Below are 27,301 nucleotides of genomic sequence, written 5' to 3' on the forward strand. Positions count from 1 at the left end.
AATTGTATAGCTCGAATACTGTCAGGCTCTTTATTATATTAAGAGCAGTTGGTAAGCATCTAGGTTTGAAAACCTTTAGAGAGGATTAAATGATTTGTGTCCTTAAGATGTCACATCTAAACCTTTATTCCCCTCCTAAGTCCATTTTATTTTTTCTTAAAGGGTCAAAGTTCCTTAACTTGTGGCTACAGGAGTTTTTATGAGTTGTAGACTGTAGAAAGTTGATTACATAATCGTAATTTTCTTGTATGTTTATTATCTCTGAGGATTACTTTTGAGCTTTACTCTTTCCCTTTTGGCTTGAAAGTGTGGTGATTTCTGTTTTTTTCCCCAATGGACATTTTCTGTCTTACTAAATACCATATATTTAATTTTAAGATCTTTTATTTATTTATTTTTTTAATAATATATACTGTGTTATATTAGAAACTTTAACCTGAAAGCCTGTATTTAGATTCTTGTCACGGGATAAGTTGTTTCTAATTCTCCATACCTGCTTCGTTTCTTCTACAGGACACAGCCAGTGTGAAGTCCTCCAGCAGTCTGGAGCCCAGCCTTTTTTGTGATGAAGAGATTCCCATCAAGTCCGAGGAGGTGGTCACGCACATGTGGACGGCGCCCTCCTTCTGTGCTGAGCATGCTTATTCGTCTGCTTCTAAGAGCTGTTCTCAAGGTATTACGGCCCTTGGTAGCGGTATGGAGAAGAGAAGCCTGAAACCATACTGAATCTCTCTCTCAGTACAAATCCTGGCAGTGAAATGCGATAGAACCTGAAAAAATGCAACTTTGGAAAAGCCAGTCTCTGTTTGCATTTTTCTGTCATTAGGTCATAACCTGAAAATTTCCATAGAATTATTGAATCCTAATTAGAAGGACTTCAGAGGCCATTTGGTCCCATTCTAGTCCCATTTTATTTTTATCAAATCCCTGATAGGTAGTTATTTATCCTCTATTTGTTTATTACCGGTTGTTGAGGAACTTGCTGCTTTTTAAGAATATTCATTCTGGTTTTGGAAAGCTTTGTTAGTTTTTCATCCCTTGGTAAATAATTTCTCTATTATGTTCACTTTCTTTGTCCCTAGTGAAAATAAGTCAGACTGCTTTAGGTCACACCTCTGGAAAAAGGAGAGTATTTCTCTCTTCACAGTAAAATTCAGGATTTTATGGAACAGCATATTATTGCTGTTTGTTAAGCAGGTATTATTCATATGGGGCAGTTATATGCTTAATCTTTTGGTATTCTCTGAAACAGAGAGAGCATGGGGTAGGAGATTCTCTCCCATTCCCCTTCCCCTCCAGTCACAAGGTAAAGAATCAATAAGGAACCTGTTTTTTTACTCTAAACCAGTTTTTTAGAGTGGTCATTAGAATTCTAGGTCTTTCTGTTCTGTATTTTAAAAAATTTTATTTTCACTTTCATACTGATGCAGTGAACTCAAACTTCGAAATTAAGTTCTGGAGGAGGAGGAACCATTCCTCTAAATATTTACTTTCAAAACGTTACATTTTTTCAATAGTTTTCATTTTTTTTGTCTTATGTTTTTGGGGAAAGGTTCTAGCACCCCTAGGAAGCAACCTCGGAAGAGCCCTCTGGTGCCCCGCAGTTTGGAGCCTCCGGTGCTAGAGTTATCGCCTGGAGCTAAAGCCCAGCTGGAAGAACTTATGATGGTTGGAGATCTCCTGGAGGTGTCTCTGGATGAGACTCAACACATATGGCGGATTTTGCAGGCCACACACCCACCCTCTGAAGACAGATTCCTGCATATCATGGAGGTATGGATTTGAAGCTTACTTACAGTGGTTTTAAAACCAGTTAGAATGTCCAAGTTCCTTGGAGGTACCACAGATTGCTGCAAGGGGTGGCTGGGTGGGTAGTACTCTGATTGTCCTACTTTCTCATTAACCCAAAGTAGTTCTGCTTTGTGGTTTTCTTTATTGAGATTCTATGTAATATTCAGTTTTTAAAAAGGCCATTTCTGCCGAAAAGAAAGGGAGGTACTGTAATTCACAAGTTGAGAACAACTTCCTTAGCCCAGACTCACACTGGTGAAAGGCCCAAAAGTTAGGCAGGGGACAATATAGTGGTTGAAAACAGGAAGCAAGGGAATGGTTAAATAGAAGTGGAGTGGGTGGGAGGGGAAGTCCACATACATTTATACAATTTACACACTTTTATACAATTATAAATCACACAGTTTCTAATTTATACAGTTTATACATGTTGTTCTATCCACGATCTCATTCATCCTCACCATAATCCTGAGGGGGAGGGGGAAAGGATAGACATGGCGAGTATTTAGCTCATTCTACCTGTGAAGAAAGTAAGGGTCAGAGACGTAGAAACTTGCCTGAGGTCACATGTGGAGTAAAAACAGAGACCTGGCTTCTCTCTCTGGCATTAGATGCCATTATCCTTTTCATTATTCTTTTCCATGACTGTTTCCATGAGGCGGAAGGTACACTGCCAGCAGCAGTTGACACGGGTACGCCTGGTGCACTGTGGTTTGTCTCTGGTTTGGAAGTCAGATTGAGGGTGCCTAACTTAGATAGTATTTTCCAGTCGCAGAGCATTTTCTTCACATCCGTTATCTCATCTGATCTTTATTTTACATATAAGGAAACACAAAGTGTTGAGAAGTTAAATATCTTATTCAAGATGTGATAGACTTAAGACACTTGTGACCCAGTGTTCTTTACGAATCTGCAGATTCTGAGGTTCCTGTCAAAGATATTCCAGTATCAAGTCTGTGGGAAAATAAATTCTCAAGTGTTATTTCTTAAGTAATTATCAAGCTTACGTTTTTCAATATTTTTCTACCTTACCCCTTGTTCTTTCTGTTACTAGACACACTTTTACTATTAAAATCTTTAAGGTTTACTACCTTGGCATATAAATAGCAACAATATTAGACAGTTGAAAAAAAAAGGCAAGTGTTTTTGCTTCGTGACAGCAACTGTTTTCTTGTGAAAGTCACTACATACCCTTTGTAATGAGATCATGGATAAAACTTTGTGTTTTGCTGACAGTTTTGATAACTTCTTAACCACCAAGGATTTATTGAGTTAATAAAGAACTTTAGTACTGGTAAGTGGAGACCCAAAGAGTTATTACATAATTATTTAGTATACATTTAGCTTTCTAGGTATGTTTTCATCTCAGTTACGTAGAGGCGCTACAGACTAAATTAATATATGCAGACACTTTTTTTTGCCTTTTTTTTCCCTCTGATAAGCTAAAAATAAGTCAGATATTTTATTTAGGGCTTGCCATTATTTTCTACTGTTATCTTCTTTGAATATTATATTTGCCTTCTTAAAATATCTTCAGAATATTTATTGTGGTATAATGTACACAACATAAAATTTATCATTTCAACTGTTTTTAAGTATACAATTCAGTTGTTTTAATTACATTTATAATATTATACAACTATTACCACTATCCATTTCCAGAACTTTAAAATTATTCCTAACAGAAACTCTATACCCATTAAATAATAAATCCCATTTCCCTCCCCCCAGCCCCGGTAACTCATATTCTACTTCCTGTCTCTATGAAATTGCCTATTCCTGATACCTCATGTAAGAGAATAAAACAATTTTTAAATGTCTTGCTTTAAAATTGTTTCTAAAAAAAAAAATAAATAAATAAATATAAAAAAATAAAAATTGTTTCTATTTTTATACTTTTGAAGGATGACAGCATGGAAGAGAAACCATTAAAAATAAAAGGAAAGGACTCTTCAGAGAAGAAACGGAAACGGAAGCTAGAAAAAGTAGAACAGCTTTTTGGTGAAGGAAAGCAGAAGTCCAAGGAGCTAAAGAAAATGGATAAACCTAAAAAGAAGAAATTAAAATTAAGTGCAGAAAAATCAAAGGAGCTGAACAAACTGGCCAAGAAACTAGCAAAAGAAGAAGAGAGGAAGAAAAAGAAGGAGAAGGCTGCTGCAGCCAAAGTTGAACTTGTGAAGGAGAGCTCGGAGAAGAAGAGAGAGAAGAAGGTGCTGGACATCCCCTCCAAGTACGACTGGTCAGGAGCGGAGGAGTCCGACGACGAGAACGCTGTGTGTGCCGCGGAGAACTGCCAGAGGCCCTGCAAGGACAAGGTGAGTCTAGCTGCGCCCGCCAAGTGTGCGCGGGGACGTGGAGCAGCGGCCGGGCACACCGGGGTTTGAGGTAATCATGGTCTGTTCGGTCTTGTGACGTCACATGTTTAATTCAGTTTCTAGAAACATCTTCAGTTATGCGGCTCTTAGTGGAAGAAATGTTGTGTTTTAGAAATCGTATACGTGGTGGTCGTCCTGACCGAGCGGAGAGAAGCCGTGTGGTACCAGGAGCAGTGCGTCTCGGGCATGGGCACAGCAGGGCTCAGAGCAGTCGTGTCCCTTCCCTGCAGGGTGCCTCGGGGGACTAGACATCTTGTCAGTTAGCCACAGTGGCCCGAAAAGTCCTGGGCCGGTATCCTAAGAGCTGTGGCAAATTGCATTGAGTTCAGTTCTGAAGACCTAAAACTAGGGGGTTAAATCTTCCCTTTTGGTCTGTGTCTTATCCACACCCAGCCCTATGTATACTCTCCTAAATAGAATATGATTGTTTTCACATCTCTTGCAAAAAATAAAGACCTTTAAAGGTATTATTTTTAAAATGTCAGCCCTCAATTTTAAATATTAGCAAGGATAGGATGGTCTTTCTTAAGGTAATAATTGATGTTATAAACTTCTGAGAAAGACGGATGGACTTTATGAAAAATCCTAGTTCATTAAATGGCTGAAGGTATCTATTGTAGTGTTCCCATCAAGATTATTAGTAAATTCATGGTTTTAATTTTATTATCTCCTTACACCACTTGATGTTTAGAATTTTAATAGCTCCTCAATTTGAATATATAAACAATAAACACAGCTGCATCACTATTCCCTTACTTTCCTCCTCAGTTAAATACTTGTTAGAGCTTGAAGAGGTCACCTTGTCCAGCCTCTTCATTTCACAAATGATGAAGCCAGGACTGAGTGAAGATAAATGATGTGACCAAAGTCACAGAGCTCATTAGTGGCAAAACCAAAAGTAGAACGCTGGCTCCCAGACCAGGTGCTCTCCGCTAATATCCCCACCCCTCCGGTAACTGAGATGCAAGTACAAAAACACAGTGCAAAACTAAATGACACATATTTAAATTATACTTACTAAAGGTTTTCTACTCACTTTTGGAAAATGAATAGATAGTAAAATATATATCCCATAGTCCAGCTTTCCGAGGACCGCAGCTGTAAATATTTTACTGTGTTTCCTTCCAATTCTTTTTCTGTATAGTTTGTTTTATATCATGTTATACTGTCTATTCACTTTTGTATCTGCTTTATTAGTTTCGTAAGTATTTTTCTGTATTATAAATATTTTGGTAGATACATTATATGTATGTGTATTATTATTATTATTATTTGCGTGTATTATTTTTATCTTTCATTTGAATTTATTCTCATCTGAATGTGTTTATTAAAGAGGCTGATGACAGGTTAGCTCTTTCTCTTTGGGTCTGAAGTATTAGCAGCTTAGCGTTGGCAGGACCTTCTCCCTTTTCTTCCTCCTTTAACTAATTGTATGGCAGCTGGAGGACTGGCAACAGGATATGTTTCTTTTTCAAGCTTTCCTATCGTCCTTCCTACAGTGTTTATATCCATCATGAACCTGTCTGTTTATTTTCTCCTTTTCACTTAACAACCTCTCCCCTCTCCTCTGTTCAGCATTTAAAATACAGTTCAGTTCATCTACTATCCCTGTTCTTTTCCTGTAGCATATAAACACTACAGGCAGTTTTTTTCTCATCTGCCATAAAATTGTTAACACATGTCCTGCTTCCTCTCAGGGTGGTCAAGGAGTAAGGTGAGATCATCTATATGAAAGCACTAGTTAACCAAAAATGCAACTTAAGTGTTAAGATGTGATCATTATTTTTAGATGAACCCTGAGATTTGCTCCTAACATTATAGGTATTTAAAAAAAAAAATCTAGAAAGGGGAATCCCCTGGAAGTCCAGTGGTTAGGACTCCACAGCGCTTCCACTGCAGGGGCCCTGGCTTCAATCCCTGGTTGGGGAACTAAGATCCTGCATGCCACATGGCGTGGCCAAGAAAAAAAAAATCTGGAAAGTTATCTACATTTTGATGGAGCAAAAGTAGATTTAGCTGAATATTTAGAGAAAATGTCTATTGTTTAAAACATACAAAGATTTGTACACATTAATTTGTTAAGATTAGTACAAAAATTGTCAGAACACATACACAGGTGAGCAAGTGTGCCTTAACCTGTCAATAGCTACATGAAAGAAACTTATGAATGATGTATTTCTATAATGTGTTTAATTTTAAACAAATTATTTCAGATTATAAACATTTTGTCTGTCATTTCTGTTTTGCAATTTTTATGGTTCTCCAAGGCTGTTTCTGACACCAGTTTTACTAAATGGAAGGTGTGTTTCTTTAGAAACTTGGTAAAGAATTTTACAGCTTTCTCAATTTGAAGTATAGTGTTTCTCTAAGGAAAACAAATTAATGCATGGTACTCATCTTCAGAACAAAAGGATGACAAGAAAAGAATGTTTTTTAAGGAAGTCTGTGTTCTTTAAATATCATGTAGCAAAAAACCCACACAACTTCTTGGGTTCATTTATATTTAGGTAAATGTATTCTAACTAGTAATTACTATTACTTTTACCTAAAAATGTGCAGATTGAGAAAACTTTGAAGGATTACTTAAATGTACCTAGCTTCAATTTCAAGATGTTTTAGAAAGAAAAAAGAAAAATATTATCAGAAAATGTAAAAGGTTTAAAAAAAACCAAAACTGTCTCTTCCATCATTATCAAATTCAAGTTGAAATTAATTTTAAAAGTAATAATGAAGAACTGTTTTCAAAAAATTAGTTTTAAGGTTCAGAATCTTTTTCTCCGTGAACTTTGCCACTTTCATTCGATCTTATTGGTACCAAGAGTAAAACGAGTTAACTTGAAGGAGCAAATTCTTTCAAGCTAATATTTAAGTAACATTTTTTCTGCATTAAAATAAATATTTAATCTTACTTATGAAAATAGATTTTTTTCCCTTTACTTTTTTTTAACCTTCTTACTATGGGCTTTTTCCTTACCCATTACTACCTCCCTAAGAAGTTCGGCATGATAAATAAAGAGAAACTATGTTTATAAACTTATGTCTCTCACTTTTTTTTTTTTTTTAATTTATTTATTTATTTATTTATTTTTGGCTGTGTTGGGTCTTAGTTTCTGTGCGAGGGCTTTATCTAGTTGCGGCGAGCGGGGGCCACTCTTCATCGCGGTGCGCGGGCCTCTCTTGTTGCGGAGCACAGGCTCCAGACGCGCAGGCTCAGTAGTTGTGGCTCACGGGCCCAGTTGCTCCGCGGCCTGTGGGATCTTCCCAGACCAGGGCTCGAACCCGTGTCCCCTGCATTGGCAGGCGGATTCTCAACCACTGCGCCACCAGGGAAGCCCCTGTCTCTCACTTTTACTATTTGTTAACCACTCTGATTTTTTTTTTAATAAATAAATAAATTTATTTATTTATTTTTGGCTGCATTGGGTGTTCGTTGCTGCGCACGGGATTTCTCTAGTTGTGGCAAGTGGGGGCTGCTCTTCGTTGCGGTGCACGGGCTTCTCATTGCGGTGGCTTCTTGTTGCGGAGCGCGGGCTCTAGGCGCGCGGGCTTCAGTAGTTGTGGCGCGTGGGCTCTAGGCACGCAGGCTTCAGTAGTTTTGGCACGTGGGCTCAGTAGTTGTGGCTTGCGGGCTCTAGGTGCACAGGCTTCAGTAGTTGTAGCTCACGGGCTCTAGAGCGCAGGCTCAGTAGTTGTGGTGCATGGGCTTAGTTGCTCCGCGGCATGTGGGATCTTCCCGGACCAGGGCTCGAACCCGTGTCCCTTGCATTAGAAGGTGGATCCTTAACCACTGCACCACCAGGGAAGTTCCAGCCACTCTGATTTTAAAAGATTTTTGTGGAGAGTTGTCTCAGCAAAAGTATTGCATTATCAGTGGCTTTATCATTCATATCTCCTTGTGGCATAGGTAATCAAAGGTTGGATTACCTAAATGAGGGAGTCACACACACCGAGACACACAGACACAGACACACGCAGAGACACACACAAACTGGTGATGTTATGATAGGGTAACCAACTGTCCCAACTTGCCTGCGACTTTCCTGGTTTTAGCACCGCAATTCCTGTGTTTTGGGAAACCTGTTAATCTTGGGCAGACTGGGGGAGGGTTGGTTACTTATTGTTAAGATCACCAAAAAAAACATACACGGGGATTGTGAACGTATGTCATACTTGATTAAATTGTTTTAATTTTGAAATCCGGCTTTTGCAAGAAACTTCGGTGCAAAAGAGATTGCATGCCAAAATAAAAAGAGCCCAGGTGGGTAACTAAGCTAAGACTGTCACTAAATCACGAGGCTTTCTTTTTTCCCAGTGCAGTAATATGCGCTAAGAAATGAACAAAATATAATGTGCCAAATATTTTTTCTTAAGTGTAAATATGAAATCATATAGCAAAACATGAAATGCCAAACTAACATTATATTTCTTATTTAAGCACACATTTCCCCCAATCCAAACCCAGTACACTATTTTTACTATAGTTAAATGTCGTATCAGTTAATATCTGAACAGCTCATTGCCGTGAAGTTTTTCAGTAATTACTTTTTTTTGATTTGATAAGTATATCTCCCAGAAATACTGAAAGGGGAAATGACTATTAGAACTTACTATGCAGTTAGCCAAATTCTTTGTTCTTGAGTGTTCAGGCTGCTGCATAGTCTGCAGATTCAGTTGACATTCCAGACAAAAGTAGAACTGGATTTTGATTGTAAGTAGATGAACATGATAGGAAGATATTCGTAAAGAGAGCTATATTTTTAAAATAATTTATTTATTTATTCATTTTTGGCTGCGTTGGATCTTCGTTGCTGCATGTGGGCTTTCTCTAGTTGTGGCAAGCGGAGGCTGCTCTTCGTTGCGGTGCACGGGCTTCTCATTGCAGTGGCTTCTCATGTTATGGAGCACGGGCTCTAGGCACGCAGGCTTCAGTAGTTGTGGCTCGAGGGCTCTAGAGCGCAGGCCCAGTAGTTGTGGCGCACGGGCTTGGTTTCTCTGCGGCATGTGGGATCTTCCTGGACCAGGGCTTGAACCCGTGTCCCCTGCATTGGCAAGCGGATTCTTAACCACTGCGCCACCAGGGAAGTCCAAGAGGGCTATTTTTTCCCTACTAGATTATTAAGGTAAATTGTTGTGTAACATGTAGGCTGGGATAGCATCTCAAGAAAAGTTATATACTTTTTTGGGATGGTGGGAGAGCTGGGCTTAGGAATGGACCTCTAGCCAAAATCACAAAAGGAAATGTTGTCTTCCTTATTTGAAAGACCGCAATAGATGTGATTTTGGGAGACCGGAAGCCAGGGCGTGTAGTGCACAATTAGATTCTAAAAGACATGGGGCCGCTTTTCTCGGCAGCAAATAGTGGTGAATTGGTTACACTCTTACCCGGTGGGGGCGGACTGGGTTAGATAACTGGAGGCAGGAGTAGTTACCTGTTGACTCAGGGGTGTCATAACCAGGGTGGCACCTCCAGGCTGGGCGGCCCAGAGAAGCACAGCTCTCCCAGTTCTGCTGACCAGCTCCAAATAGCCGGACAGTTGGGCTGAGCTCACCCCCGTCAGATTAGCACTTTATAAATCTTCACCTGCTGGTAGCATCTGTATTTTTGAGTCATTGTCTCCCTTTTCTGTCTCCAGGACAGTTTGCCACAGCAGGGACATTTAGATCAGTTGTTTTCTTCACTGCACAGACTTCAGAAGCTAAATATCACACAAACAATTGCAGAACAAAACCAAAATTTATGTTAGGAAGTAATTAAGTCACTCCGAACTTACAGAAAGCGGGATCACATAGTGCCAATGATGGTCAAATTTAGAATATTTAAGAATTACCTGGGGGGCTTCCCTGGTGGCGCAGTGGTTAAGAATCTGCCTGCCAATGCAGGGGACACGGGTTCGAGCCCTGATCTGGGAAGATCCCACATGCCGCGGAGAAACTAAGCCCGTGACCCACAATTACTGAGCCTGCGCGTCTGGAGCCGGTGCTCCGCAACAAGAGAGGCCGTGACAGTGAGAGGCCCGCGCACTGCGATGAAGAGTGGCCCCCGCTCACTGCAACTAGAGAAAGCCCTCTCACAGAAACGAAGACCCAACACAGCCAAAATAAATAAATAAATAAATAGCGTTCCCTTAAAAAAAGAAAAAAAAAGAATTACCTGGGAGCTGGTCACAGTGCAGGATCCTGGTTTGTCCCCCAAGATATTCTGAGTCTGTAGGTTTGGGACGGGTCTCAGCTACACTTTTAACAGACGCAACAGGTGATTCTGATGCAAGTAGTGCCGCAGGCAGTTACTTGAAGGTGCAGAATGTTTTGTGGAAAGTAGGATAGTGAGTAGAGCCAGGAGACTGTGATCTTAAAAAGTGCCTTCAGTGTCCCAGGCTGTGGACCAGGTGTCTTGCCAAACATTATTTTACTTGATCCTCTAAATAATCCTGTGAGCAAGATTTGATCTCCATTTTACAGATGGAGAAATGGAGCCTTAGGGAGATTAAATGACTTGCCTCAAATTTTACACCAGAACTCTAGGAACAGTGAAAGCAAAAAGATTATTTTGACAAATGATTTCTCCCACCCTTTACTAAAAACCTCGAAATTACTAACAGGAGTATCACACTTTTGATAAGTTTTATAGTATATGGACACTGATTTTGAAAACTACTCACTTTTCCTGAGACTCATTTCCCTAGCCCAAACCTCCTTCCTCTGTTCTTTCTCAGAAGCTATACTGAAGTACTTAATTGATCACTTCATACGCCGTACTTTGCCCTGTTTTCTGGCAAAGCTCATTGTTGTGACTTCGATGTTGCTAGTGAAGTTATGAACTTTTGTACTGGGGAGAGAAGGGCAAGTAGCTCTTTTATATTAAAGGTTCTAATCCGCCGTGGCATAGCTGTAAAAACTACCCCAATCAGCTGCCAAACAGGAAAGCCCCAAATCACCGCACTGTTAACTATATGCCCCAGGCTTAAAGTCACCAAACAATAGTCCTTTTCTAGCCTCCTATAATCACAATGTTCTCTGAAGGGTCAGAGCTTGCCTGGCATCTGCCAGTGACCTGTCGGTTACCCAGACTTTACTTTTAAACCTCAGAGTGACCTATTGACCTGTGTCTTTGACTGTTTTAATTGGTTAATTTGTAAGATTTGACCTCTGATATTTGCTAACTTTTTATAGGGAGTTGTATTTGTAACGGAAGAAGAGAAGAATAAAAAATATTAGTTTAAAAAGTAGCCTATGTGACTGCTTTTCTAAAAAGGTATTTAATGCTCTTAGTACTTTGGCTTATCTCTTTGAAATAAAGCTAATACACAGGATTGCCTTCACATTGTTGTACTCTTCTTTTCTTGATTGATAATTGCATTGTCTTAGAGCCTAGAAATTGTTAATATTAGCTAAAACTACTTGGCTGCTCTATTAGAAGTTCCTTTTTTGTCAAATTTTCTCAAACATGTTTCTGCCTCACAAGGAGCCCCAGGTATTTATGAGGTAATGGAGTACCTAAGAGGCCTAATTTTGTGGACATATTATGGAAAAAATAATTTGGGGGTATTAACTTCCCAGCTTCTTTCTTTAAAAAATAACCCCATAAGAAGTCATTGTCTGTCTCTGGGCGTCCCAGTTATTTGCTTTCATTTAAGCCAAGAAAGCTCTTTGGTTTGCTTGTATTCAGGCTTAATGTGTATGTAACCTAAACATTCCCTGATCTTGTCTCCAACAGGTAGACTGGGTACAGTGTGATGGTGGCTGTGATGAGTGGTTTCACCAAGTTTGTGTGGGTGTATCTCCAGAAATGGCTGAAAATGAAGATTACATCTGTACAAACTGTGCAAAGAAGCAGGGGCCGGATAGCCCAGGTCCAGCACCACCTCCTTCTTTCATAATGAGCTACAAACTACCAGTGGAGGATCTTAAAGAGACCAGTTAGCAGATGCTGGGTTAGTTTGGGACATGGGGGAAAACGGACCACACAGAGACCTTAGTCAGTAGAGTGGTTTAGATCCACTCAGAATGTTGCTTCCAAAGACGAATGGCCTTCTGAGCAAGTCCTCCCAGCCGACTTCCTCTTTGCATGGACGTGGGATCTGCGTTCTCTGTCAGCACATCTGGGCCGAGGGTGTCTGCTTTGGTCCAGCAGCCAGTGTTTCAGTTCGTGTCTCCTCTGAGATTGCTTGTCACATTAAGGCCAGACATTTGAGCTCTAGGGTGGCTGGCTGGCATTAGTGCATGGGTGGGCTGGCAGGGCACGTAGGATGCAGCTTCTGGCCAGCTGGTACTAGTTAGAGGTTTGCAGCCGGCACCATCCAGAGGTGCTGATCACTGGGATCTCCTTGGTTAGGCCAGTGGGAGAGGAGTAGAGTAGCAGCTTCCTTCCGCTCTGCCCTGGCATTTGACGCCCTGCACATCCAGCTAGGAGAGGGCCAGGGCTGAAGTTAGTCCTGTTAGAGGCCATGGGTAGTGGCACAGACTGTAGACCTCAGCTCCATGTGCTTGTTTGTACCAAGAAGAAAACCCCAGTTGAGAGGCAGATCACCTCATCTTCCTAAGGAGGAGGATGGCATCTAGTTCGGAAGTCTGACTAGATAGGATTCTGGGAAGAAGAGATTTTATCTCAAGGCAAGGAGCCTTTTTTTGGCTTTGAGAAGTCTTGCTGTCTTGGGTCTACATTTTAAAGAAGAGCAGGTACGTGGATCCAGGCTTCTGCGGTAGCAAAGAAGACAAGTCAGAATGTTTGACTGAGCCACAGCGGTGCCTGCTTTTCGGGGAACCCTTCATCCACAAGCGCACCAGGTGCCACCAGGCTTCAGGCGTGGCCCCGAGCAAGACCAGCAAATAACAGCTCTTGCCTTGCAGCACGGCCCCCACTGGCTGTGGTTTCCAGGACTGGCCGTTTCTGACTGTGGCCCACGGCAGATGCTGTCGCACAGCACGTGGCTTCATCAGAAGACGTGGGCTTAGAGTACCTCTGGGTGACAAAGTTGTTTTAGTAAATCCATTTTTAAAAAAAAAGAAAAAAGGACTTGTTTTTACTTTTTTCTAAATGTCTCTGACTACTGACTGTTCTATAAATAGATTATTTTTCCTTTTTTAATATACATATATGAATATATAAATATATATATATATATAAATATATATATATATATATATATATATATATATATATATTTACCGTTACCAGCAGCTTATGACAGAGTTTCAGCATCAAAAATCCATTTGGGGGCTTGCTTTCTCGTCTTGCTTTTTAATAAAGGAGTCCCATTCCTTCCTTGTAGTACAAGGAGTTAGCACTTCCTTCTCCATCCTAGCCCGACCAGATCTTCCACGTTGGTTTTGTTCAAATAGGTAATTATATTTCGTTTGTGTGTTGGGACTTGTCCCTTTCTGTGGGGAAACCTGGTCATACTGTATCTGTGATGGTAGTTCTGTTTTGTACGTGAAAGTTTGGAACTACGGTGCTGTGTTCTCCCTCCTGTTGTGTTCTGTGTCCTTGTGAAGGTGTTAGGTAAGCTGTATGGAAACTCTTTATTAGAAGGGGACTAATTTTTTTTTTTTTTTTTTAGGACAAAAAAACCCAAAAACCCACCAAACAAACTAAAAATGGTGTTTTGTCTTCACTATCCTGTGTCCCTTTATTTTAGTTTAAAGATCTGTGGTTTGACTTAAATTCATCAGTTTTCCTTTTAAAAGGGGGGAGCAGGGTGGGCCCAGAGAGCAGCTTTTAGTCTTCCCTTTTTGCCCCGATCTCTTTTAAAGAAATGTCTTCTAGTAACTAGAAGTGAAATGTACTGTCCAGTCACAGTTTGCGTGGGTATGAGATTTAACTCAAAAGGCATCTTACTAAAAAAAGCAAAACCTTTCCTATAAAATCCAGTTTCTGGAAATGCTTTCTCTATGGTTCTACTACCTATTTTTTAGTCACTTCTCCCTTAATATCATATAACATTTTGAGTGTCTTGGCCTGTTAAGAGGTTCATAAGTGTTGGTGTGCATGGGTCTTAAAATCTCATCTCAAGTGTGTGTATGATTTAAGATTTCAATGGAAATTACAAGGTAACTAAGTAACCAGTTTCATAACTTATCATTTTGCCAGTCTCTCAATACATAAAGATATTACTACTTAGTTAAGAATTTCATCTGGTTGATATTATAGAAGAAAGCACAATGTTTTTTGCCTTTCGGTCTTCTCTGTAAAAGTCTTCGCAAGTGCTTGTGGGTTAAAAATTGAATGCAGTCTTAAGTGATGGCTGCCCGGATATATTTAAAAATACCTTGTTTTTCCTTCGTTCCTCAGCTATCAGTGGAGGGGCGTGAGGTGCTGAGAAAGACAGCTAAGGTGCTCTGCCGCTTGGAGTGTGCTGGATGGATAGAGGGCTGTTGAGGGAACACTTTATGTTCATAATAGGTATTTGCCTGCGTATTTGACTGAGAGAAAAACGCAAGGCAGTCTCCAACCATGAATAGCTCCCTGTTTATCTTCGGACATTTTGAAACTCAAATATATCGTTTAATTGATACTGTGGGATTTTCTGTATTTATTTGAAAGTCACAGAGGATTTGGTCTGACTTTTGACCATTTAGACCAAAGGTTGAGAACAGATGAGAGACAGTTAAAAAAAAAAGAGAAAAGAAAAATATATAGATATGTGTAATTTTGTAATGAGTGAACTAAGATTCATCTGTTAAAGAAATGATGATGTTTTTTTCACTTAGAGGAAATTACTTATTTTACAACTTAACTCCATTCTGCGGTATTGTAACCTTTCATATTAAAACTTGATTTAAAATGTTTCTTTACCCTTCCTATCTCCTCAGAGTCGCAATTCTTCACCACTCGTTCTTTAACTTATTCGTTAATTCTTTCAAAGGTATGTCTCACTACGTTCATTATAAACCATTTTGGCAAAGGTTATAGAAAGGAAGATGAAAACTGGTAGGTCAAGAGTAGGTCCTTGGAACCACGCAAGTGCAATGACAGCTGTCTCGTGGTCCTTCCAGCCGGGGTTGGCCTCGCTGCCTGTAGTGACCCCGCAGAGATGTGTGGGGAGACGCGGGGCCAGGCTCCTTCCCGAGCTGCTGCCTCCCAGCTCTTCCTGACTCACACGTGGGCATCATGGAACAACAGCTACTGCACGTCACGCTTCAGATAATTGAAACGGCAGATGTGAAACCTGGGTCGCCCGCGATGTACTTGAATAATCAAAACCCCAGCGAGGGCTGACCTGTGAGATGAGAACGATTTCACCTGTGCTTCACTTCTCTACTTTTGTCTTCGACACGTGTCCAAGAAATGTCAGCTTGCTTGTTTCTCTTAATTTTTAGATTTTGATGCAATTCAGTGGATGTAAGAGAAACTCCCTACTTGGCAATATTTTAATTCTACAGTCCATTTGTGCAAATATCAGCCAGTGCTTAAAGTAGGAGGGTGAAAGGGAAAACTGAGAAAGCCCTTCTTTCAAAGGGAGGGATTATCCACCTTTTAAGGAGAAAGTGGCAATTTGAAGTGGGATTTGAAAATTGTGGGAAAATTAAGCAAAGTCCCACACATAACCAGGTTCAGTAAAGGTTTACATATGAACTAGCTTCATGTGTGTGTAAAAAGTTGCTTTTGCAGTACGTCCTTAAGTATAAATTTTTAAAAGTAGGCAATTGGTTTGCCTTTTACCTTTTGAAATCCCACCTTTTTTGTTGTTTTTAATTAAGGCATATCATTACTTTGGATGTGGATGTGCCATGGCATTTAGTATTTACAGCATGAGAAGGAAAGAATGGATATTAATATATTTTGGAATTCTAGTCTTCTCTTGGTCTGGATCATATCCAGTCACCACTATGCAACGAATGATGTGCACTGGGAAAGGATGTGACGGGTTTTTAAAGACGTGCCCTGCTTATTCTTACTTTTGCAATACTCCGAGGTGTCTAAACAGGAATGTCTTTTGTAAGCCTCAAGACCTATTGATTATTCTCTTACATGTTTATTTACCTGTTAGTGAGACACTTAAATATAATATGGACTCTAATTTACCAGGGATTTTGGTGGTGCCTTATGAAAAGTATAACTTTTGATTTCTTGTTTTTTTGAGCATGTTTTGCATTTCTTTTGTTTTCTGAAAGAATGTTAGGTATGGTTATTTGCATTACATCTAAAAAATTTTAAAAATTGTGTGTGTGCTCAGGTCCCCCCTACCCTGTCATTCACATTGGTGGCAACTCTAAGTGGTAACCAAGTAAAGGTAGATTTTGGTAATTGATCTGAGAGCCACTTTTAACCTGTTGCAGAACAGTTTCTAATGTGCATTTGCTCTCTATAAAATAAAGAACTGGCCTCAAATAACTTCACCAGTGGTGTAATTAGCCTGTTAAATTGCTGAGAATAGTGTTTTCAGAAAGCGTGAAGTAGAAGCAGTGATTCCTGCAGATTTCACCTTTCTCTGTTTTCAGCAAGAGTCCAGCGTCTGAATGAAAATGTTCAGACATTTTCCCCACCGTTGATTTCTTAAGCGGTTTATCCCTTTGTAGCGAACCAGTAATAAAAGCAGGAAAGATGAAGAAATACTTCCTTTTTCCTTTGGCCTCCTAGTACTTAAAACTAGCTCAAACTGCACCTTACGCTTCAGAGAAGTAAATGGCCCTTTTTTCTCATTGCCAAGGTTATCAGGTCATGCAGGCGTGAGGGACAGATCATTGCTGAAAATGTTAAGGTTCTGCCTGCAGTGAAATTGGCCTCAAACATGAAGTGTTTGATTGTGTATGTATGTGTTAGGGAGGAGAATTAGTGGGAAGAAGGAGGAAGAAAAAACTGGTTATCTCAACTTGGAAAAGAATTTTCTTGCCAACAACAACAAAAAAACCATGAAATTTCGTAAGATTGACAAATTCTTTTCTTTTTAAAAGTTGTGTGGAATCCACCCAGTTTAGATCACGTATTTCTTGGGGCCTTGGCATTGTGGTTGATACCAGTACGTTGAAGATCCAGAATCTCTTCATGGGAAGCTTAGCCTTGCGTTGGGAAGTCTCAGATAACACAACGAACGAACAATACAGAAGAACACGCTCAAGGACTGTATGCTGTGACCAAACAGTGGAATTTGGAATTTCTTGACTCTTCTCACCTATTTGCTCTTTAAAGTGTGTTTCTGCCCTGCTTTCAGTAGGCAGAAAGATGATTCAATGTTTCCATGTGACAAAGTCCCATGAAATTTCTTTACTAGGCAAGGATTTTCTCTAAGCTCATCTGTGGAGCCAGGATGTATCTTTGTTAATGCAAAATAAAGATGGCACAAGCAGCCTTAAAGATGGTTTGGTGGCTCCAGCTGGTGAACCTCGTAGTAAGGAACTCTGGTGAGTTGCCAGGGACATAGGGGTGAGCTCAGAATCTAATGTAGTTTCAAAAACAACACCCCCTCAAAACAAAAACTTCAAAAGCCCAGGTGAGAACTTCAGGGTTACATAAGAAAGAATGCTGGATTTAGGAATGAACTGATCTGGGTGTTAGCTCTTTGTATGACCTTCTGTTGCTTACTTCCCTTTTTGGAATCTGTTTCCTACCATGTGTGGGTTCTTGTGGATACAAAGACATTTAAGTTACAGCCCCTCTCCTTGAAGGAGGGTAAGACAGACGTTTCTAAGGATGTTTCTTACAAAAACTTTGATGGAATTGAGAAGGGAGGATAGTAGAGAGGTTTTGGACATGTAATCCAAATTCCCATTCCGTACTCCTGAGGAGGGAACACGCAGGCCCTGCTGAATATTCTGTTGTTAGAAAATTTAAGTCTCGGTCACTAACGTTCATCTTAGAGCACACCCATAGTCTCCATTTGGGTCTGAATTTTGTGGAGTTCATCATGCACTTTGACGTGTGCCCCGAGAACAGCATCTTGCTGTGCTATTCAGTAAGACGAGTGTATCAGACACGTTCCGACAGACCTAACCGTGCCCCTCCCTCCTCCTGAGTTGGTAGCTACTTGGCCTTAGTGAGAAATTCTCCCTCCGGCCAAAGCATCGGCCCCTGCCCTCCTCATTCTGGGCCGCTTTCTGCTGAGACCAGTAGGCCACCCGGGCCCTGGTGGCTTTAGTCTCCTGACTGAACCCTGCCATCCTTTCTACTTGGCACTAAGCTTCGTGGTTGGTTGTTTCTCCATCACTCTGACCCTGCAGGACCTCATCCCCGGTCGGTTCCGCCGTCCGATGTCGTCGCTGCTAAATACTGCCGAGTACACGCCCTTGATGGGTAGCTCTACGAACTGACTCAAGGAGGCCGGCTCTCAGAGCAGGGCAGCAGCCCTGAAGGTCCAGCAACCCCTTCCATTCTTAAAGACACTTGAGGCCTTGGTCTCTTGTCCAGTCCCCATCCCACCACCTCTCTTCCCTCAGCAGAGGCCTCCCCTGTAACACGGAGGAAACTGAAGCCAGCAGGAGGGCTCAGCATCCACACCTGTCTCAGAACAGGTGTCTGTCCTCTGGCCAACACACACCGTAGGCAAACGGGCAAGCCGGTGAGTCCCATCCCACCTCACCTCCTCAGAGACCTCGCACCCTCCCTCAGCGCATACGCTCAGGTCTCTCCCTCTGACGTGCTCCTGGACCCTGTCTCCCTCTCCTGCCCTCTTGGTCCTTCCTTTGTAGCCAAGCCCCGTTCGTCCCCCCACCTCACTTTCAGATCCCTCAATCTACGGTAATCTGGACCCTCCTCTCCACGTTCCACTGAGGCTGCTCTCACGGAGGCCACAACTGACCACATGTTGCCAAGTCCAGTGGGCACTGCACTTCGTATATGACACCTGACACTTGTCCACTCCCTCTGGGAGACTCCTCCATTGGCTTCTCGGCCACTACTTTTTCCTAATTTTTCTTCCCTGCAGCTGCTCGTTAGTCTTCTTTTCTGTTTACCCTTCGAACGGTGTCATCAGAGGCTCTTCCTGTATCTCCTCCTCGGGTGCCCTCATCCCCCGCCCCCGCCAGCTAACACTTTAATTCAGCTGTTTCCCAAATCAAAATCACCTGCCCAGGCTGGCTTGCTTTGCTCTTTAATCAACTGGTAAACACTTCCACTTGTATTCGTTTTAATCACTCCAAACTCTTTGTGTCAAAACCTAAACTTACCACCTTCTCACCCCCAAACCAGTTCCTCTCTATACCCTAACCGAAAGCACAGCTAGGTGCCCAAGCCAAAATTCTGCGAGCCATCCTGAATCCTTGCTGACCGCTCGCTTCCCATGAGCAATGAGATGGTCACTAAATCCTTTAGATTCACTCCCATCTTCATCTCCGTCTCCTCCGTTCCTGTCGTGATGCATCACTTAAGTTCTCACCACTCTCACCTGTTTTTTCGGACTAGTCTTTAGTCTGGTCGATCTCTAGTTCATCTTCCAAATTTCTACAGAATAAACCGTCTAAAGAGCCGATATGTTCACTGCGTTGTTCTACGGAATCTGCTCGTGTTTATCTTTCTACAGGCGTCTGCTTCCACACACTCGCAGCCACTGTACTTCCGACACATGGATTTTCATTTCCTAAACACGCCAGGCTTCTGTCTCATTTTTGAGGGGCGGGCTTAAGTGCCACCTCTTCAGATGCCCCTCTTCTCTCACAACAGCTTGTTCCGCTCCCTCGTGGGACTTTGCAGCATGAGGCATGATTGTTTACAAATTCCGTGAGAGCAGGGGCTTTGCTCCCTTTGTCTCCATACCCAGCACCTAGAACGGTACCCTGTGTACAATAAACATCCAATAACTAACTTGAGTGGCTGCTGGTCTGTGCCTGTGTTCCTCGCTGTACATTCACTCTCACTCACCCTGTACATTACTCTGTGCCTTCGTACTTTCTTCAAAGTTCAGCACACCCCAAACCTCTGCTGAGAAGTCTTTTCACATCACTCCTCTCCTCCTGATCTGATTTAGATGTCCTTTCATGGAGCTCTGATAACACTTAGATTTACAGCTTCTCAAAGTGTGGTCCCCAGATCCGTAGCATCAGCATCACCTGGGACTTTGTTAGAAATGCACATTCTTGGATCTTACCCCAGACCTTCAGAGTCAGAAACTCCAGGGGCGGGGCCGACAAACTGGGATTGAACAAGCCCTCCAGGTGATTGCAGTGCCTGCTGGCATTGGAGAACCACTCGGTCACTGCATTTGTATTTCCAGGATTAGCACAATGCCTAGAACAAGACTATTGTAAAGATCTTCCTTGCAGAGAACTGAAATCCATCTTCCTGTGGCCTTCTGCGGCAATCCTGTTTCTTTTGAGAATCTGAAAACCAGTTCAACTGCCCTTGTTTGGTAGCCTTTCAGTGTTTAAGGATAGCCATTATTTCTACTTCCCGACCTTCATCCTCAATCTTCCCGTTTAATATTAATTCTTTCTCATGTGCTGTGACTTTGAGTGCCTTCAAATTCAAACTCATTGGATTGATCTGAACAGACTCCAACGTACTTCATACCCACCTTAAGCATATATATTCAGAACATCCTTTTAGCTTTCAAGCTACAGTTCTAAAAGTGGAACCTATATGCCTGTATAGTCACCCCAACAAGGTGGCATTCACGATGACCATGACAAGCTTCCGTTGTAGAGTTGGGGATGGACAGTGGAAACCAAAGGTGGTCCAAAGCTCTGTATATGCTCCATTTCAAAGAACCTGGCCGTGGTCACCTGCAAGTAATTTTGTAAAGTGGTTTCATATCACTGAATTGGTGGTTCTCAGCTGTGGCGGCACATTTGAATCGTCTGGAGAACTTCTAAAAACCATTCCTGCCACTCTCGCCCCAGACCAATTGAATCACAGTATCTCGGAGTGGAGCCCAAGCAAGAGTATTTTTTGGAACAGCTTTATTGAGGTATAGTACCATGAAACTGTTTTATGTACAAGTCAGGGATTTTCAGTAAATTTACAGAATTGTGCAACCATCACTCCAGTCTAACTTTACAATGTTTCCATCACCCCAAAAAGAAACTTCATGCCCATTCATGTCACTCCCTGTTTCCACTCCCCAACCCCAGGCAGCCACGAATCTACTTACGTTTCTATAGATTTACCTTTTCTAGACCCAAGCATTAGGATTTTTAAAAAAGCTTCCAGGTGATTTTTAAAATGCAGCCAGGTTTGAGAATCGCAGTGCTAAATGCATGATAAGGAATCTGGTTTTTTCAGAACTGTGTGTAAGGAGGGTATTTCACACATTTTCACATTTTTTGTCTCCCTCTTAGCCGGCACATGTAACCATTACTAGTATAAGATCATTAACTTGATAATGGGAGTTGATGGGCCATTCTATTATTTTCCCTTTATACCTTGTAGTATCAAATTCAAAATTGCCTCCCATGCTCTCCCCAGGCTGTTTAAAAACATCTGTAGTCTGCTTTTTCCACTTTGGTTCATGAATTAACAGTGACAGAAGTTCTCTTAGAGCATTCTCCCTGAGATGATGTCTCCAAAGATGATTGCAAAGTATCTGTGTCGATCCCATGCATAAAGTTACTTTCCTTTAAGAATCCTTCACATTGGTGTCTCTTTATCAGCTGTTTTGCTGTCTGACTAACTTCTCTGCCAAATATAGATTTTTTTTCTTTGTAAATATGCTAATATTTCTAAAAATTTGGGGGGAAATATATTTCTTGTTTTTTAAATAAACAGTACATGCACATTTGTTTCAAAAATATTTTTAAAAAAGTAAATGAAAAGTCATCCTCTACCCAAAAATGACCACATTAAGATTTACGCAAAGTTACTTTAAGACAGCTCCCTGTGTATATTTAGGTATGCGTATCTACAGATATGTACACCTTTACATGAATGTACTGCCTTGTAACTTGCTTCCTTAATGTCGGCATTTGTATATGACAATAAATATAGATTTGTATTGTTTTTAATGGCTGTATAGTTTTGCATTCAATGGAATCTTAAGGATTTTTAAGCGTTATGTATATTGAGGACATTATTTGACTTGTGTTGCAAAATTTTGACCACCTTATTAGTCTTTTAACCTTATTTATATTTTTTCTTTATAGACATTATTAAATCTCATGCTGTAAACTTAACCTCTTTAATTTTATAATTCCTGATTTTCCTGACATGCTTAGAATGACTTTCTCTCTTCTACAAGATAATAAAAATACCTCCACGATTTTGCTTAGTACTTTTATAGTTTTATTGTCTACACTAAATTTTTGTTCCATCTTGAATTAATTGATGTGAGGAATGACAAATTTCTTTAGATTATTCCTCTCTTGGCTACGTTTCTCAGGTGTCTACAGCATCTGCATTCACTCTTCAAAGTATTTGAGCATCTACCTAGCATGTCTCTGTGTGTGTAAATAAATGTGGTCATTCCCAAACTTCTACCTGCTCTGTGTGTGTGTGTGTGTGTGTGTGTGTGTGTGTTTACACTCAACGTACCCACTGCGTTGGCTCTCTGTTGCTGTGTAACAATATTACCACAAACGTCTCAGCATAAAACAGCACAGTTATTACCGCAAAATTTCTGTGGGTCGGGAGTCAGGGCTGGGCTCTGACCTCTGCTTCGGGGTCTCCTGGGCTGTCGTCAAGGTGCTGTTGGATGTTGGCTGGGGAGGGATTGCTTCCAAGCCCACGTGGTTGTTGTCACATTTAGCTCCTTGTGGGCTGTCGGACTGAGGGCCTCCGTGTCCCATCGGCTGCATCCTCGGCTCCTGGGCTCATGCGCTTCCCCAACGGGGCCACTTGTTTCTTCAAGGCCAGCAAGGCGGGGGGTGACCAGCAAGATAGACGTCACAATCGTGTATAACACAGTCACATACACGCAATCACATACGGCCTGTCACCTGTGCCACATTCTCCTGGATCGAAGTCACAGGCCCTGCCCACACTTCAGGGGAGGAGGTCACAGAAGCCGTGAACCCCAGGAGGCAGGGGTCCCCAGGGTCTGTCTGCCTACCTCACACCGTCCCTGTGAGCCAGACGCTGCATCAGATTCGCACTGCAGTGCCCGAGAAAGGAAGCTCAACAAAACTCACTCTATTCACGTTAGATTGAAAAGGGAAAGTATGATGGTTTTGTTTCTCTCATGTTCATGAGAAGAAAAGCAGTAACTCTTTTCACTTGGGCTAAATGTTTATAAGACCACCGCAATTTGGGATAATTATAACTGCTGTTTGGCATTCAGTAGAACAAACATTTTCTCTTCTTAGAGAAACAGAAACCTCCAAATCTCATCAAGTCTATTTCTAGTGTTCTGAGTTCCCTGACCTTACTGGTAGTTCTCTTCTGAACACATTCCAAATTGTTCATATCCCTTTTAATGTCTATGCAAAGCGTTCTTTTAATCCTTAAGTCACAATTCTGGATGAAGGAATCAGATTTCCTTGAATATTTTAATTCATAAGACTCACAGTATGCGTAATTAAGAGGCTTTGCAAATTTGTTTCCTCTCTGTACGTTTTTCTTTTTTCTTCTGTAGCCTCATGCTTTTGGAGGCTGTCAGCAAAAATTGTTCTATTTTCCATTCCTGAGCTCCATTCACAGATACGGAAATGGGAGGATTCCCTCAACACGGAAATGACTCTTTTCTTATCTTTCCCGTTCATCCTGAGAGTTCTATTTTTTAGTTCCTAGGGATGGGTAAGGCAGCTTAGTAAATTGATATCTTGGTATGTGGTAAGAAAGGATAAGGCGAGAGAGGAGACTGGAAGCAGAATTCAGAGTTTGAAAGTATCTCATCCCAGGTTTGTAAACTAATAAGTAATAATTCCTTTCCAAGGTAATAAGGTAATAAGACTGTCATCTCTGCTACTGACAGGCAATTCCTGTACATTCACTTGACTATGGCAAGTTTACCCCTCAGCAGAGTGTGGGTCAGGGCTAGCTGCGTGTGTTTGCTTTGCATTTCTTCTTTTTTTTAAATTTAATATTTATTTATGTATTTGGCTGTGCCGGGTCTTAGTTGCGGCACATGGGATCTTTGTTGACACGTGTGAGATCTTCATTGAGGCGTGCGGGGTCTTTTAGTTGCGGCATGCGGGACCTTAGTTGCAGCATGCGGGACCATAGTTGTGGCATGCGGGATCTAGTTCCCTGACCAGGGATCGAACCCTGCATCCCCTGCATTGGAAGGCAGATCCTTAACCACTGGACCACCAGGGAAGTCCCCTACTGCTCTAGGTTCTATGGATATCTATCTATCTATCTATCTACCTGTCTATCTAGATCTAGATAGATCTACTAAATCATGTCTTAGTATTATATAGTCTTAAGATTTCCAGGAATCCTAATATCAGTTTTTCCATGCTTCTGCTGCCAATAGGATAGGATTGGGTTAGCCAAAAAGTTTGTTTGGGTTTTCCATAAGATGGTACGGAAAAACACAAAGGAACTCTGTGGCCAACCCAGTATCTAAACTATTCCTAAAAGATGGGTTATCTTTGCATGAAAAATGTGTCTGGGAAATATTATGTGTGAATAGCTAAGTTCTCTCTTTCTAAGATTTTTCTGATTTAGGAGATGGCTGCCATTGTGCAGGGGTATCGAGGCTATGGAGACAGTGAGTGGACGGGTGGGGGGAGAAGCAGGTGGTGTTCTGAGTTCACACAAAATCCCCAGTTTCCAAGGTACTTCTTTTCTAAGCTGTATTTTTCCAAAGTTGTATCTGCACTCTCTCTGGTTTGCAGAGAGGGGAGGAAAGAAGGAAAATTTGTTTTAATCTAAAGAAGAGGGATCTGATAACTAAGGTCTAGATGAAGGGAACCCTAGATAAAAAGTAGTGTTAGAATATTTTGATGGGGGGGGTACTTCCCTGGTGGCACAGTGGTTAAGAATCCGCCTGCCAATGCAGGGGACACGGGTTTGAGCCCTGGTCCGGGAAGATCCCACATGCCGCAGAGGAACTAAGCCCGTGCACCAAAACTACTGAGCCTGTGCTCTAGAGCTCGCGAGCCACAACTGCTGAGCCCGCGTGCTGCAACTACTGAAGCCCGCTCACCTAGAGCCCATGCTCTGCAACAAGTGAAGCCACCGCAATGAGAAGTCCACGCACCACGGCGAAGAGTGGCCCCCGCTTGCCAACTAGAGAAAGCCTGCGCGCAGCAACGAAGACCCAACGCAGCCAAAAACAACATTTTGATGGGGTTAGAGAAGAAGGTGGATTGAAATGTGAAAAATTCTGGGCCCATCTAACAGAAATTGAGGTATAGGATGCTTTCTCTTTTCTCCTCTTTTTTCAAGTCATTCCTTTCCAAGTGACCAACAGGCACTGCCTTGATGGTTACTAAAAGCAGCTGAGGCTCAATCCCCATCAGCCGCAGGCTCTGGTCCAAGGAGCAGACTGTGAGAACAAGGCGGCAGGAGGGGTAGAGCTGAGTCCTTAGCCCGGCTCTGGGGCAGAATAAGGGGGCTGTGAAAACCAGAGTGGAGAGCCCACAGGGTGAAACTCCCTCCAGCAGGCCTGCCCCAGGGAGACAGGAGGGAAACCCACAGCTGTCATGGGGGAAGAATCCCATGGGTACCAAGAAAGGGTGGGAAAAGAATGAGTAGTGAATGACCCGTGTTCAAATGGTACAAGGGGAATTCACACTCTGTTGCTTCGTTAAAGTACCAGCATCGTTCACAGAGCAGAAAGCCAGCACGATTCCTCTTGAATTCATGTTTTAAAAATGCCCTCAGACTGAAATTACTACACAAGATGGTGTTTTTGTGAACTCGGGAAGCTGCGTGCAGGGCTGGATCTAGGTTTTCTAGGACCTGAAGTTTAGTCAATTGTGGAGGCCCTCCTTATGCAAAATGATGCGTAATTAAGAATTCAAAATTAGCCACGGGATTGGAAGGCACCCTATGCAAGGGAGGGGCCGTGAAGTTCCAGCTTTATTAACTTTACTAACTTTCATTAACAGTATATCTGCCTCTGCTGTGTGAAGCAGGAGGACCTGCTGGAGACCTGAGCTCAAATCCTAACTGTGTATCTTAGTAGGTTTGGAATCTTGGGCAATTTGGTTCTCCTTTCAGAAGCTCAGTTTCTTACCTATAAATCAGGGATGATGCCAGTCTTCTTGGGTTGTCAATAAAGACTAAGGAAAAAGTATGCTGAAGTGCCCAGCACAGGGCCATCACTGCAATATGGATGGCTTTCTATGGTGCTGCGTTTCGGTGAGTATAGCTGTTGATGAAGGGGTGAACACTAATTACTGTAGTCATTATCTACAGCGCTAATTCTTGGAGACTGAGAAAAATATCTTCAGTTCATTTAAATGTTTCAAGTATCTGCTGAATGGCCTGAGTGCTCTGAGACTTTTCTGTGTTCGGGAGGGAGCAGTGTACTGTCTTAAAGAAGCTCATTCTAGTGGCGCTAGGTCTGGACTTTACTCCCTGCTCCTCAGAACTGGGATAGTGTTAACTCTTGGAATGACTGGAGTTGCTGGGAGACAGACTTTGGGCAGGTCAGGGAGATGTGGAAAGAGCAGACCGTCTCCTTTTTCTTTTTCTTTTTAAAGTAATTGGCAACTTACAATGGACTTTCTTTTTTTCTTCTTTAATTAATTTATTTATTTTTGGCTGTGTTGGGTCTTCGTTTCTGTACGAGGGCTTCCTCTAGTTGCGGCGAGCGGGGGCCACTCTTCATCGTGGTGCGCGGGCCTCTCACTATCGTGGCCTCTCTTGTTGCGGAGCACAGGCTCCAGACGCACAGGCTCAGTAGTTGTGGCTCACAGGCCCAGTTGCTCCGCGGCATGTGGGATCTTCCCGGACCAGGGCTCGAACCCGTGTCCCCTGCATTGGCAGGCAGATTCTCAACCACTGCGCCACCGGGGAAACCCTCCTTTTTCTATCACAGCCTGAGATCAGCTGTGGAAGATTCGGAGCTGAAGGGAAACCAAGAGGTGACCCAGTCTCGCTCTCTTATTCCACGTGTGAAAAACGGGGGGCCTGAGGGGTGGAATGGATGGCCCAAGGCCGTCAGATCCAGGACTGAATGGTGGCTTCTGCCTCTAGGATATCCACTGTTTTCATCACACCGAAATGTGCTCTTGCCTCGTTTTCCATTTATGCCCTTTCTTTCTGCCTTTCCCCCCACACTGGTCGCCTTGCAGAGCTCACTGCCCTGTTCCAATAGTCACTTCTTCAGGCTTCTGACTGGTAGTCCGCTGGTGTGTACAGGGGGTTCCTCAATCACTAA

The 27,301-nt window shown here is 42.1% G+C and overlaps 1 protein-coding gene across 9 annotated transcripts in view; it reads left to right on the forward strand.

The window, feature by feature from the left end:
* Positions 1-21,821, forward strand: part of KDM5A (lysine demethylase 5A) — an 87,013-nt gene extending 65,192 nt beyond the window's left edge. For 7 of the 9 annotated variants that reach the window (XM_082349050.1, XM_082349054.1, XM_082349053.1 and 4 more), the window contains 4 exons: positions 514-673; positions 1,553-1,773; positions 3,696-4,106; positions 11,881-21,821. In XM_082349050.1, the coding sequence (XP_082205176.1) occupies positions 514-673; positions 1,553-1,773; positions 3,696-4,106; positions 11,881-12,087 (999 nt within the window). In that variant the 3' untranslated portion in view covers positions 12,088-21,821. Of the gene's footprint in view, positions 1-513; positions 674-1,552; positions 1,774-3,695; positions 4,107-4,222; positions 7,206-11,336; positions 11,419-11,880 lie in introns of those variants that run through there. The other 2 variants (XM_082349052.1, XM_082349049.1) reach the window with 2 other exon arrangements.
* Positions 21,822-27,301: the final 5,480 nt, after the last annotated feature.

This window comes from Balaenoptera borealis, assembly GCF_965194805.1.
Source record: "Balaenoptera borealis genome assembly, chromosome: 13".
Taxonomy (NCBI): Eukaryota; Metazoa; Chordata; class Mammalia; order Artiodactyla; family Balaenopteridae; genus Balaenoptera; species Balaenoptera borealis.